General features: G+C 66.2%; 3 protein-coding genes across 3 annotated transcripts in view; 2 read left to right on the forward strand and 1 right to left on the reverse strand.

Annotated features, from left to right (window-relative positions):
- The window catches only part of CHLRE_05g247450v5 (uncharacterized protein), a 10,401-nt gene extending 4,392 nt beyond the window's left edge, over positions 1-6,009 (forward strand). Inside the window, exons 8-15 of the mRNA XM_043062538.1 lie at positions 425-527; positions 919-1,014; positions 1,463-1,567; positions 2,031-2,114; positions 2,594-2,690; positions 2,914-3,016; positions 3,884-3,950; positions 4,292-6,009. Coding sequence (XP_042924611.1) covers positions 425-527; positions 919-1,014; positions 1,463-1,567; positions 2,031-2,114; positions 2,594-2,690; positions 2,914-3,016; positions 3,884-3,950; positions 4,292-4,975 — 1,339 coding nt within the window. The 3' untranslated portion in view covers positions 4,976-6,009. The remainder of the gene's footprint in view (positions 1-424; positions 528-918; positions 1,015-1,462; positions 1,568-2,030; positions 2,115-2,593; positions 2,691-2,913; positions 3,017-3,883; positions 3,951-4,291) is intronic.
- A 218-nt stretch (positions 6,010-6,227) lies between these two features.
- Positions 6,228-8,308, forward strand: CHLRE_05g247400v5 (uncharacterized protein). Its single transcript, XM_043062537.1, has 3 exons — positions 6,228-6,684; positions 6,834-6,950; positions 7,243-8,308. Exons 1-3 carry the CDS (start codon positions 6,502-6,504, stop codon positions 7,450-7,452), a joined length of 510 nt encoding a protein of 169 aa, XP_042924612.1. The 5' UTR covers positions 6,228-6,501; the 3' UTR covers positions 7,453-8,308.
- A 232-nt stretch (positions 8,309-8,540) lies between these two features.
- CHLRE_05g247350v5 (uncharacterized protein) lies at positions 8,541-13,679 on the reverse strand. Its single transcript, XM_043062536.1, has 2 exons — positions 13,068-13,679; positions 8,541-12,903 (listed from the first exon to the last, which is right to left on the reverse strand). Exons 1-2 carry the CDS (start codon positions 13,377-13,379, stop codon positions 9,700-9,702), a joined length of 3,516 nt encoding a protein of 1,171 aa, XP_042924613.1. The 5' UTR covers positions 13,380-13,679; the 3' UTR covers positions 8,541-9,699.
- Between the last annotated feature and the right edge of the window lie 76 nt (positions 13,680-13,755).

The raw sequence follows: 13,755 nt of genomic DNA on the forward strand, positions 1-13,755 counted from the left end.
AGGAGGAGGAGGAGGAGGAGGAGGAGGAGGAGGGAGGGGGACGGAGAGGGCGAGGCGGGGAGGAGGACGAGGAGAGTAATTACACTTGGTAGTGGCGAAGCCACTGATGTCTAGGGCTGACAAGCCCTAGTGTTAGGTGAGCGCGTTCCACACAGGAGGAGAGGGCAGGGAAGGGGAGGTTGGGTTTGTCAACTGAGCCAAGACCCAGAAGAGGGGAGGGCAGGAGGGGAGGGCAGGACAAGCAGGGGAGGAGGAGGAGGGGAGGGCAGGAGGGGGTGGAGGAGGAGGGGGGCTGGGAAGGGGAGGCGGGGTTTACTCTCCAAGCCGACTGAGAGGAGATGGGGAGATGGTTCCTCCTTGCATGTACGACAACCCGCTACTCCCCCTCCTGGCCCCCCTGCTGCTGCTGCTGCCGCTGCTGCAGGTACGGCGGCTACAGCGGCGACTTGGCGCCCGCCGCCGTGAAGGAGCTGCTGGCGCGGGAGGACGCGCTGGTGGTGGACGTGCGCAGCGAGGCGCAGCGGGCGGTGAGGAGGGGGAGGGGGGGGAGAGAAGGGGGAGGAGGGGGTTACATTCATGATTAATTAAGGAGTGAAGGCGTTGGCAGGTACAATAGCATAGTAGACGCGTGGGGAAGGGGGAGGGGACTGAGACGGGGAGGAAGGAGAGGGGGAGCGGCGGGAGCGCGCGGGGTTTGTCTCAAGCCGGGGCCTGTGCAGGGGCCCGGGGCCGGGGTTGCAGAGCTGGTGGAAAAGCGGTACAGGATGCACTGAAGACTGCAAACCTCGTCAGCCACACACTCTGTCGACCCTGTCCCCTTGTGCATTCCTAACGCACACACACACACCTGTACACACACGCCCCCCCCCCACACACACACATACACACGCCCACGCACGCCCTCACATGCTCCCGCAGGAGTCGGGCATCCTGGATCTGCGCAAGAGCTCGCGCTACCGGGCCGCCGCGCTGCCCGCCGACTCGGTCACCTTCTCGCCCAAGTGGGCCAAGGAGGTGGGCGCCAGCGCCGCTCGTGCTTTGCGTGTTGGCGAGAGGTTGGGAGTTAAGGGAAGCGGAGGGGGGGCCTGCAGGGTGTGGCGGCGGACGGCCAATGCCGAGCCCAAGGCAGCCGAGGCCCAGGCCAGGGTTCGAAGGCAGCCCACACAGAGTGGAGCAGGAGGGAAGCTGGGACGGGGCGTGCGTCATGGGGCGCGTGAGAAACCCCAACAAACCCCTCCCCTGGTCTGCCTATATCCCCCCCTGGTCTACCGGCTACCACTTCCTAACTAATCATGAATGTAACCCCCCCCCCCTCTGCCTCTGGTACCTGGTGTTCCACTTCTCTTCCCTCACTACGACTTCGTCTTCCCCCTGCCCCCATCCCCCCTTCACTCAACTAATCATGAATGTAACCTTCCCTTCGCTTCTTAATCAATCGTGAATGTAACCCCCCAACCCCCAGCGCGCCAGCGACAAGCAGCTGGGTGTGCTGACGGCGGCGCTCCTGATCGCCAACCTGACGCGTGTCTCCACGCCGCTCACCAAGGTGGTCATCATGAACGACAAGGTGTGTGCGGGGGGCGTGCGGGAGGGGAAGAGGAGAGGGGGAGAGGAGAGGAGAAGGGGAGAGAGGGGGGAAAGAGGAGAGGGGGGATAGAGGAAGAAAAGGGGGAAAGAGGGGGGGGGCAGGGACCGACAGCATATATACGCAGCACGAGCAAAGGCACGCGGCAGATAGCACACACCGTGGAACGAGGGCTTGGACGGCTGGAGGCGAGCGGACGCGCAGTGGCGGGAGCTTTGGCATTGCTTCCTGTCGCTGTCAGCCGCTGCCCCACGCCGCGGCCCCCCCTCCTTTACTGGACATCGGCGCTTTGTACGTGTGGGGTTTGATCACTCCGTCTTTCGCTTGATCATTCCGTCTTTCGTTTGATCACCCCGTTTTGATCACCCCATCCATCTTATCACTCCGTCTTATCACTCCGTCTTATAACTGCGTCCTTCATGGACGGCCGCCCTCCCGCGCACAGGATGACGTGGCGGCCCGCGATCTGGCTCGTGCGGTGCGGCAGGCGGGCGTGCTGCGCGTGTACGTCATGGGAGGCGGCTTCCAGGTGCGGAAGAGGGGCCGAGGAGCGCTGTGGAGGGGTGTGGGTGGGTGTGGAGGGGTGTGGGTGGGTGTGGGTGAGGGCAGGAAGCTACTGAAGAGGGGGCAGGTGGAGGAGGGCGGGGCGGGGAAGGAGGCGTTGGGGCGGGGAATGGGCGATAAAGGGGAAGGGGCCGGTAAAGGTGGGGGCTTGTGACGCAGGAGGGCGTGTGCGCGCCTGGTTGAAGTCAGGAGCAGGAGCAGGCGCAAGGCAAGGGCCCAGTCAGGCATCTGGGTTCGGTTGCCCAGCTGCCGCCACCGCTGTGCATCCCAGCTCCCATGGGCTCACGCCTGGACGGCCGCTCACTTAGTAACAACTTCGTTTGCAGTTTTCAGTGCATCCTTTTCCAAACATTATTGCAACCCCCCCCTGCGCTCACACCGAACGTCCTCCTCTGTCTGCCTCGCTTGGCCCCGTCCTCCTTGCCTCTACCCCGGCACTCACAGGCCTGGCAGGCTGCGGGCCTGGGTGTGGTGTCGGGCCGGACCGAGTACGACGCCTCGGCGCTGGCGGTGTTCGCGGACGAGGTGGCGGAGGTGGCGGGTGAGAGGCGCGCGGGCCAGGGGTTGGGAAGGGGGAGGGGGAGAAGCCATGCTGCCGTGTGGCACGCAAGGGCGGGGCCGGGGCCGGGGGCGGGGGCGGGGCCGGGGGCGAGGACAGTGCAGGGCAGGGCAGGGCGTTCTTGCTTCCGAGTACCGATACCAGCAGTATAATTCCCCGCCGCGCCCCCTGCGGCCCCCGCTGCTCTGCCCCTGCTCCTGCACAGCCGAGGTGACGCCCAAGCTGAAGGACCCGGCCTTCCTCACCACCGCACTGGCCACCTCCAGCCTGGCCATCTACGCGGCAGCCAACTACCACACCACCCTGCGGTGAGCGCGAGGGGAGAGGGGACAGGGGGTCTACACTCAGGGGGTTTACACTCGGGGGGTTTACACTCATGAATAAAAAGTGGAGGCGTAGCCAGGAACAGTAGTACCGTATAGCAGGTGGGTTGTTACCGGGGCGGGCAGGCGGGGCAGGCTGTGGGCGGGAAGTCGGTGTTGGAAGGGGGTTAAATGTCCGTCGGCGGCAAGTCGGTGTTGGAAGGGGGTTGGCCGTCCATGGCGTCGGAGTGAATGGACCACAGCGGGTTAGTGCTGGCTTTCAATGGAGGCAGCCCGGGCGAGCGAGGCAAGGGAATGGCAAAGAAAGCAGCAGTCGCGGGCGGGGCTGCAGACGGGGCGGGGGGTGTCGGGGCGCAAGGCCTCGTTGGGGGTCAGGGATGCAGGCTGGCGGGCGGGATTGCTCTTGGCGAGAGGAAGGAAAGGCGAGGGAGCGGCAGGCAAGAGAGGCGAGGGAACGGCAGAAGGGCCGCGGTCATCTGGTGCTCACACACTGGTCGTGTTTAGGGGCGTAGTCTGGCTGTGGGGAGCAGGGGCAAGGCGGCAGGGCAAGAGCAGGGCGGGAGGGCTGCGGCAGCAATCTGGAAAGGAAGCGCCACAGTGTGGGGGCAGGCAGGCACCTGGCCGGCGCGGCGCGATTTGCCGCCTCCGCTGCCTTCGGCGTGTGTCGTGTCTGGGACTGTGGGAGGAGACCGAGTACCGCCTGCAGTCCCCACGCCCAGCCCCCGGTCCTACACCTAACTTGTCGTGGCTGGCCCCTCACGGCTTGCTGGTCTCGCCCCTGCCGCCTCACACAGCCCTCTCATTCCTCCCTCGCTCCCGCCCTCCCTCCCTCGCCCCTGCCACCTCACACAGCTATGTGGCGGTGTGGGGCATCATGGCTACGATCTACGCCCGCCTCTCCAAGTACAACTCGCCGCAGGTAAGTGTTAGGTTTTAGCGATGGAGATGAAGTGGATTTAATGAATATATTGCCAACCCCGAACAACATACAAGGCCGGAAAGCAGCCCAGGGGGAAGCGAAAGAGCGAGGTCTCGCCACAGCATTGTAGGACATGCCTGTGAGCTAGGGAATCGCAGGATCATGCCGCAAGCAGTTTTTGCTCCACGAGTTATGGGATAACCGATGTGTGCAGAAGACAGGGACGTGGAGTGACGCCGTGTGTGCCCTGTGCATGCGTGTGCTACCCCCCCCCCGTCCGCAGTCTTCAGTGCATCCTGTACCGCTTTTCCAAACATCCCTGCAAACCCCCCCCCCTGCAGGAGTTCCTGGATGACGTGCAGGCCGGCCTAGCCGCCGCCTCCGCCGCCGCCTCCGCCGCCGCCGCCGCGGCCGCGAGCAGCGCCAGCAGCGCCGCCGCCAGCCGCGCCGCGGCGCCCGCCGCCATCGCTGGCGGCGCTGCCTCCGCCGCCTCCGCCGCCGCTGCGCCGGCCCTGGCGGCGCCCAAGCCCGCGGCGCCCAAGCCCGCGGCGCCTATGATTGCCCCGGCCCCGGCCAAGGAGGTGTCTTTTGACGCCCTGGCTGCGGCGATGGCCGCGGCCGGCGCCACGCCAGCGGCGCCTCCCGCACCGGCGCCTGCGCCGGCCGCGCCTGCGCCGGCCGCGCCTGCGCCGCCTGCGCCGGCGGCTGCTCCCAAGGCCCCGGTTGCCGCAAGCGACACGACCGCCAGCGCCGCCCCGGCCGCCGCCAAGGAAAAATCGCCTGCGGCTGCCCCCGCGCCGGCGAAGGCGGAGCCAGCCCCCAAGCCGGCCGCCGCCCCCGCGCCTGCGCCCGCTCCCAAGGCTGCGGCCCCGGCGCCTGCTGCCTCGTCTGCCCCTGCCCCCGCACCGGCCCCCGCGCCGGCCCCCGCGCCCGCGGCGGCCCCTTCGTCTGCATCGGTCCAGGACAGCAAGCTCCAAGTGAAGGTGTCGGTGGCCCCGGAGGGCACCGCCAGCACCAGCGACTAAGGCCGAAGGTGCTGGGGCTTGCGACTTGCGAGGGCTCTGCCTCGCGCATTGGCTTCGGACGCTGGCCCTCGGTCAGCGTCCCGACATTAAGTTCTGACCTACCGTAGGATAGGATTGCGGGGCACGGCAGGTGCAGCTGGGGTGAGGGTACGGTAATTGGCGCGTGATTGCGTTGTGGCGGCGCCGGGTGAAGCCGAGTTTGGCCGCTTTGGCTAGTCATTTGTGTGGATATGCGGCGCGTGTGGCGCTGGTGTCGCTTGCGCAGCGACGCATGCGCTGAGTTTATACATTTTTCGTGGGGAGTACGGTCCTGGGAGTTGCAATCGCCTTTTTTTATCAACAATACCAGGTCCAGGCGCTCTCAGTTTCACAAGAGTTGGGGAGCGCGAGTTGTTCTAATGTGGATGCGAGTGAGTAAAGATTAGTAGCGGACGCCGGTGAGGTCAACTATGCAGCACGCGGCGCAGGGCATGCAATTTTTCACGCGGCTGCGACAGGCATTGCGACTGAGTGATATTGGAGGGGCTGCAACGGCCCTGCTTCAACACATACCGTAGAGAGATGTGCGGGCTTGCGCATGCTGCAGTGCGCGCCTATGACCACTTGCAGTTTTGATGCGTGTAGGGCGACGCCGCAAGTTGTGAACGCCGCAGCATTCGACGCGGTTGAGTCGTTGCGGCGTTTTGAGTGTTTGGGGTCCCCTGCCGCGCAGCAGTTGCTTCCTGCTTTGCTGCCGTGTGACGACGAGACACATGCGCCGCGCGTACCTGCAACAGTTTTGAGCAATGGAGGTTTTGAGTGCGAGGCGATGAGAGAATGAGGTGCGCGGTCCGGGCTTGGTCCAGGCTGGAAGGAGACCTTGCTGTGCGAGAGAGAGAGAGAAATCGGACGGACGCGGCCCTTGTGATTATTTGTTGCGGCCGTCATCAACCTCCATGTAAGTCCGGGAGATCTGCGGCCATACGCCAGTAGTGTGCCGGGGAGGCGTCACGTAGTGTAGTAGGACAGTCGGCTAAAGACACGTAGTGTAGTAGGACCACCCCTGCTGTCCCCGGTCCCCCTTATCCACTCCACCCGCACGACACGGAGGCACCGCCCGCCCTGACAGATGCGCACACGCATGCATGGGGAACGCCCAGCACGAATTGGCAGCCACATGCCACAAAGCCTCCTTAGCTGGCAGTAGGGATGGGTCAGGCCGCTTGATGTCAGAGTCAACGGCAGATACAAACAAGGTAACCTTGGCCTTGACTTTGACACAACACGCGCTCACGCCATCACCAACCAGTACAGAAAGCCACATGGCGAAACGTTTCAAGCAGTTGGGGACCACTGGGGATGTGTAGCTTGCACGAGGAATAGCTCTGGTGCACCGGGCCCAGACGGGCCAAGGAGCCCCAAGGAGTGAGCGGGCGGTTGGCACGGCCTGCATGGCCTGGCGGTCAGACAGCGCTTTTCCATAAGAGACAAACTCGCTATCTTTCACTTATATTACCTTTGACCAAGCAAAGTACTACACGGACAACATGCAAGCACTTCTCGTCCCGGCGAGGCCACTTTGCCATTCGCGTGCAAGCACCGTTTTGCTCAGCCTCCGGCTGTTGGCGACTGGCAGTCCAACGACTCTGCCGGAAATAAGCAGCGACGAACTCCTGAAAAAGCTGGATGGCAAGGAATCGGTGCTCGTGCTTGACGTGCGGTCGGCCGAGGTGAGCGCGACAGCCCTGTAAAATGAGCCATGGTTGCTGTCTGCTCGTATCAGATGTGCATCAATCCACGGGAGCAATGCCACCAAGCACGGCCTTGACAATGTCGCAACACCCTTGCGCGGCAACTGCGGTCCACCCACGTCGAACAGGAACTTCCCGCAGGCGTCATCAAGGGCTCATTGAACCTGCCCACTCCCCTCTTCAAGCAGCCCGACACTGGTCCTGTTGACACAGCCATTCAAGAGCGGATTCGGCACTACAAAGAGGTAGGCAGCTGCAAGGAGGCCCCGGGCCAAGTGCTGCTACCCCCTCCTGCAGTATGCTTAGAACCCTCTGCCGCCAACGGCCAAGCAGGTCCTTCATCTGGCGACTTTTTAAAACAACCCACGAATGAGCTGCAGCCTGCAAGCCTTATGCCGCACCCCAACTTGGCGCCCTTACCAGCGGATTTGGCCCGCGAAAACCCGCGTGAATCAATCCGTCTTTTACTCGTTCTTCGTACCGTAACGAACATTGCCAACATTGCGCCGCTCCTCCCTCAATTGGAATGCCATGTAGGTGGTGGTGCACTGCCTGCTGTGCGCCCCCGGCAAGCGTGGCCCTACGGCTGCTGCGGCGCTGCAGGCTCGGCTGGAGGCGTTAGGCGTTGCGCCGCTGCCGCGGGTCAGCGTTCTGACGGGCGGGGTAGACGCGTTCATGAAGCTGCACGGTGGGCGGAGTGACGTTGTGACGCTGCCGCCGGGAGGCTGGAAGCCGCCAGCGCACTAAGGCCGTGCACAACACGAGAACACTTGGGCTGGGGCGTGAGTGCCGTGGATTGCAGGAGCCAGCCGAAGGGTGTGCGTGTGTGTGTGGAGGTGTGTGTGGAGGTGTGTGTGGAGGTGTGTGTGGAGGTGTGTGTGGGGGTGTGTGTGGAGGTGTGTGTGGAGGTGTGTGTGGAGGTGTGTGTGGAGGTGTGTGTGGGGGTGTGTGGGGGTGTGAGTGTGTGCGTGCGTTTGTGTCGGGGTGTGTGTCTCTGGGGGTGTAAATACCAGCCCGAACTAAACCAAAACAAGCCAAACTAGCGGAGCACAGGCAAGGGGGGGACCAGGGTCGCCCGGCCACGCGCACCAGCAGGTTGGCCCGTGCATTGTGCGTGGCCGGAGCGTGCGAGTGTTGTTACAGCTGTGGCCCTGGAGTGTGGGTCCGGAGAGGGACAGCGGTGTCGGCTTTCTTTTGGGGCTGAAAGTGGTACGGTACTCATCGGGCTGCACTCACGCAAGCAAGCTTTGCACGCACGCGCTCACACTGCAGACGTACACAATGACTTGGTGCGCTTCCGTCAAGGTTGCTGCAACTTTGAGAGGGGGATAGGCGCAGGGGCCGCACACGGGAGGTACGTGTGTGCCGTGTCTGTGGTGTTGTGCCTGGAGCCGTAGATGTTGAGATGCAAGGCTTCATGGAACGCCCCGCATACACGGACACTTGGTCAGTCCATGGTAACGAATGACACCGAGCTATTAGGGCATTGTATGTGTGCCATGGAGGAGGATACGTGTCTGCTTTGGGAGCTGAGAGACCCAAGAGACATAACTGTGACAAGTTGGCAGGGCGCTGTAACTGGAAGTTGTAACCGGCTGCCTTCCCCGCTCCATCCCGGGTTTCAGCCTCTCCTCCTGGGAGGGTTTACCTCTATCTGGGACCGACTAGCACATTCCCATACACCCTTCAAAGCTGCCCTGGAACCACATACGCGGCAGTGCGGCGTGGCTTGTTCTCCTTGGTCGCTGTCCGCTGTACCTGAACGCGATGCGGCATGGCTGTCCGGCGCCGAGCACAGGCTTTGCGACTTCTGCCCTGCCTAGCCTTGTGGGATTTGCGTGTCGGGATTACAGCCATCACAACGGGAGCTCGTCTTTCATCCCCTCTGCTCTTGCTTGTCCTAGGTCTCAAATGACTGTCCGGTACACGGACGGCTGGTTGCTCGACCCCCCAGGCAGGGATGCGCTCCCCTCCCCAACATGATGCCGTGCCATGCCACGCCTCCGCCTCCGTGACCCTGCGACGCACCTCTTGCCACAACGCGGCGCTGTCTCGTCAACAGTGTGCATTCTCAACAGCACACGATAGAACGGCAGCATTGGCTGGGCGCAGCGAGCAGCACACCCTGGCTGTGAGCTCCAGGTAATTCACGACCAGTGGCGCAGGGAGCGGACTTTTCAGCGGCTGCGCGTGGTTAAGAAGGTGCCTGACACTGACTATGACGCTTCTGTCACCGATTTGATTGTGACTCGGCGGCTGCCATCGTGCGGCTTGGTCGTGGCGACGGCGCGACCACCGAAAGTATAACAGGCCGTTTCCGCTGGGCGCTCAGCACGCGGGCGAGGGCGGTCAACTTTGGGTGGGTAGCGTCATCTACAGCCGCGACACACACACGGCATACCGGTACCTTCCAACACACACTCGGCTGGCAACGCCGCCCTTCCACTATCTCACCATACGATTACAGTCGAGCGAGCACTCCGCTATGGAAAGCCGCGACGGGATATCAGCTCCCCGCCCACACTGATTCTTGCATCAGTCCTTGGCTTGACACGTTGGGAATGTGCAACCATACAAAGACCAGCTACCCTAGCCACTCAGTTCTAGAAAATGCATAGAAAGAGCTCCTTGAGCCCTGCAATGAACCAAACGCCATAAAAGTTAGCGACGAATCTTCCACCAAGCCAAGTTCATTAGACCGCGCGCAGCAGCCTCTTCCAGCTTTCCAGCCAACAGTAACCTCCTCAAGGACCTATTCGGCCTACAAATGCGTCCTGCCTTGCTGCGTGAATCCATTAGTCACATTTGGTGGAGGGCCTCTTGCAGGCCAAAACGGCACGTGCCATCATCCGTTGGTACTGTTGCCAAAAAACGACTAGCAAGTCAACGCACATCGTGCTGTCTCCGCTAGCTCCGCCTACCCCAGTAAAGTCAATGGTGGAGAAGCGTGAGCGAAGCAGCCACTGTAATGAAAGCGAGACCTGCTGCAGGCCTCTAGTGCACCCTGCTGCCTCGCCCGACATGCCCCCGTGAGACGCTGTGCCCGCCGCCCCGGGGGGCCATACTCAAGAACGACCCCGCCGCACCACCACCAGCGCCGCCGCCGCCGCCGCCACTGCCGCCGCCGCCGCCGCTGCCGGCACCACTCAGCAAGCCGCCGCCGTGGAGGACGCCTGACGCGCGGCGGGCGGCGCCCTCGCCACCCGACGCCAGCGCCTGCAGCAGGCTCACTCCTCCGTTCAGCCACGAAGTGGGGCTGCTGAGGACGCCCGTGGACGAGGCCCCGCCGCCGCCGCCGCCCGCCATGCTCGCTCCGCCGCCGCGAGCGCTGTGGCAAACGCGCCCCGGGCCGCCGCCGCCGCCGCCGCCGCCGCTACCGCCCACTGCAGCGACGGCGAGCGCCGCGGCGGCAGCGGTTCCGCCAGCCAGCACGCGGCGGCCGCTGGTGCTGCCTGGCCCCGACGACGCGCCCAGCGAGAAGCCAGTGGGCCTGTCGCTGCCGCCGCCCCCGCCCCCGGCCCCGCCCCCACCGCCACCCCCGGCCCCGCTGCCAACCAAGACCGATGTGCCCAGGTCCTCCCGCGCCCCCGCCGCGGCGGCGGCCTGCAACGCCAGGGCGCCGAGGTCACAGCTGGCGGACACGAACGCCGCCGCGCCGCCCGCAGTGCCGCCGGCCGCGCCGCCGCCCGCGGCCCCCGCCGCCGCCTCCTGCCCGCCAGCGGCGGACAGCACCAGCGCCGCCAGGGTCCCGCCGGGCAGCGGCGCACTCGCATGCACCGAGATCTCCCCGGCAGGCGCCGACGCCGCGCCGCCGCTGGCGCCGATGCCGCGGCCCACCCGGCCGCTGCCGCCGCCGGCGCCTGACGGCGCCGCCGCGCCACTGACGCCCACGATGCCCACGGCTGCTACTGCGGTAGCAGCACCAGACTGCGATGCGCTACTGCCGGTCCCAGGCGGTGCTACAGCCTCGCCATCCGCGGACCTGTGCTGCAGCTGTGCCCGGACATTCCCAAATTCTGTAAGGCTCTGCCGTCGCTGCCGACCGCCGCCGCCTCCTCCTGCGCCCCCGGCCCTGCCGTGGTGGTGGTGCGTCTGCTGCTGTTGCTGTTGGAGCTGTTGCTGTTGGTGCTGTTGGTGCTGATGGTGCTGTGCAGGTGCCGGTGCGTTACTTGGATTGGAGGCGGCGTGCTGCCCGCCCTGACCCACATGGTGCCCCCCACGGTGGCCGTGGTGGTGCGCGCCGTGTTGGCTGTTGCGATGGCCCGTAGGCACCTGCCCCTGCCCCTGACCCTGACCCTGCGGCCCTGCCGAGCCTCCCGCCCCGCCGCCTCCACCACCGCCGCCTCCAGCGCCCATGCCGCCGGGACCAGCCGCCGCGCCTGCACCGCCACCGCCCAGCGGCAGGCCGGGCCAGAACGGGCCGCCGGGGCCGCCGCTGGCCGTCAGCCGCAGCACGGCGGCCGCCGCCGCCACCGCCTGCGCGTGTGCCTGCACCTGCGCCAGGGCCTGTGGGTCCATGCTAGGGTGCAGGTAGGCATGGTAGGGGGTGTGGTAGCCCGCCGCGCCCGCGCCCGCGCCGCCGGGCCCGGCCGGCGCCGCCAGCCCCGCCGCCACCACCGCCGCCGCCACCGCCGGCGGCGGCGGCGACGTCCACCGCGGCGCGTCGCGCTGCTGCGCCATGCTGGGCCGCAGTGCGCCGCCGCCGCCGCCGCCTGCGGGCCCCGACGATGGTGAAGCCAGGGCCGAGACCGCCGGCACCGGCAGCAACGGCCCCGACAGCCCGCTGCCCATTGCTCCCGACCCCGCCCCCGCCGCCGCCGCCGCCGCCGCCGCGTCGCTCACATCCACAACCAGCGGCGCCGGCGACGCGCGCTGCCGACGGCTGGTCTCCCAAATAGAGCCGCCACCGCCGCCGCCGCCGCCAGCCGCGCTTGGGCTGAAAGGCGTGGCGGAGGTGGAGGTGGCAGCGGCGGCGGCGGCGGCGGCTGCCGCCGCTGCTGCTGTCGCTGCTGCCGTGTAGGCGGGATTGGCCACGGCTGTGACATAGCCCTGCATGCGGCTGGCCCGAAGCAGGCCGCCCATGCCGCTGCCCGTCAGACGCGGCGTGGACGCGTCACTGCCGCTGCCGCCGTCGCCGTCCCGGTCCACGCCCTCACCCCCGCCGCCGCCAAGCCTGCCAAATCCACCGGTATGACCGCCACCGCCGCTGCCGCCGCCCGCGCCTGTCCGCGGGTGCAGCTGGAAGTGCTGCGCCGGGCCGGCGGCCGCACCAGCAGCGGACGCCGCCAGCGCGGCCGCAAACGCGGACGGTATGTTGGCTGAGCTGTTGACTGGCGTCAGCCCTGCCGCCGCCGCCGCCGCCGCGTACGCCGCAGACCCAGGCCCAGGCCGCAAGTGCCCCGAGCCCACCCGGCTGGACCTCCCGCTCGCGGGCCCTCCCATCCCGCCCCAGTCTGCGCCGCCGCCCCCACCGCCCTCCGCCCCGTCCGCGCCCTCTGCGGGGCTCCCAGGCGGCGGCGGCGAGCCGCAGCGCGAGCCGCCCGCCGAGCCACCGGAAGCGGCCCCCAACGACGACGGCGGCGGCGGCGCGCCGCCCGCGGCAGCGGCCAGGTGTGCCGGCACCCAGCCGCGCACGCTGCCGCCGCCGGCCGCTAGGGCGCTCCGTCGGGACGCGGCTGACGCGGCCCAGCTCGGGTACAGCGGCTCGCGAGGCGCTGCGGGCTGCTGCTGCTGTTGCTGTTGCAGTTGCTGCTGTTGTTGCTGCTGATGTTGCAGTTGCTGCTGTTGTTGTTGCTGATATTGCTGCTGGAATGGCCCGGCTGCGGTGTCGCGGGCGCGCGCCGGGCTGCGGCCGGGTCGCGCGCTGCTGTGGCCTGGCGGCATGGGCGGGCGCCCGCCAGGCCTGCCCAACCCCAGGACGCCGCTGGCCGCGCCGCCACCGCCACAGCCGCCGCCGCCGCCAGCACCTGTTGGCGCCTGTTCGCCTTCGGACGGGCAGCTGCCGGCAGCTCCGGGCTCGCCGGCGTCGTCGGAGCCGGCGTCGTCCTCGTCCTGCTCATCCCCCTCGCCGTCGGCCTCCTCTAAGAGCGCGGCGGACGCGGTCCAAGCTTTCAGAGGCGAGGCGTAGCACCCGGCGGCGCCGTCGTCACTCAGCGGCATGCCTGGGCTCGGGGCAGGCGACAGGCCGGGCCAGGACTCCTGTGGGCATGCAAAACCGGGGGGCGTCTGGTGATGGGGCGCCTCGTCAGCGCAGCGGCGGTGCGGTACTGCCTTCAGTCTGGACGTCTGCCTTCTAGTGGTGACGCCAAAACCCGTTCGTGCCGAAAGGTGAGCGGAGCCGTCCGCTGCACGCAGCCACTCACCTTGGCGCTTGCTACCGAGCGGCCCAGAGCACGCGCGCCGGTCGCGGCGAGGGGGTCCGCGGCCGCAGCTGCTACGGCCGTGGTGTCGATGGCGAAGGCCGTGGCCGTTTGAGGCCCTGTCAGGCCGAGCGCTGCCCGCAGGCGAGCGCTCTTGTTGTTGCCCCACGGCTGGATTTTGTTCAAGATTGATAGGGACGCCGAGCGAGGAAGCATGGCGCGAGGAAGCACCCCAAGCTCGGCCATGCCTGGCCCGCCAGCTGCTTCTCCTGTCACCTGCTGCATATCTGCAGGACTGCATACCACCACTGCCATTGTGCTCCAGGAGAGCCCACCGCGCGGCTCACGCAAGGGCGTATTTAAGCAAGTTGCTGGCCCAGGTGCCGGTTGACGTTCTGCTTCCCATCTTACTTTTCCAAGCAAACTATAATGAGAATGCAGGCACGTAGGAAACAAGGGACCGTCAACCTCGGTTCGTCTCCTGAGAATGGCCAAATGCTCTCTTTAGAATACTAACCCTTTCAATGCATACACGAATAAACAGATTGTACTCCAGAAATGCACGGCCCCAACCAAGGGGGCGAACGTGTGTCAAACAGCGAGTCAGTTTTGATCTCCGTCTTTGTCCTTAATATTATCGTGTAAGTTGCAAGACAGCACATGAAGTCCAGCAACTACCAGTGGAAACAAA

This window comes from Chlamydomonas reinhardtii, chromosome 5, assembly GCF_000002595.2.
Source record: "Chlamydomonas reinhardtii strain CC-503 cw92 mt+ chromosome 5, whole genome shotgun sequence".
NCBI classification, from domain to species: Eukaryota; Viridiplantae; Chlorophyta; class Chlorophyceae; order Chlamydomonadales; family Chlamydomonadaceae; genus Chlamydomonas; species Chlamydomonas reinhardtii.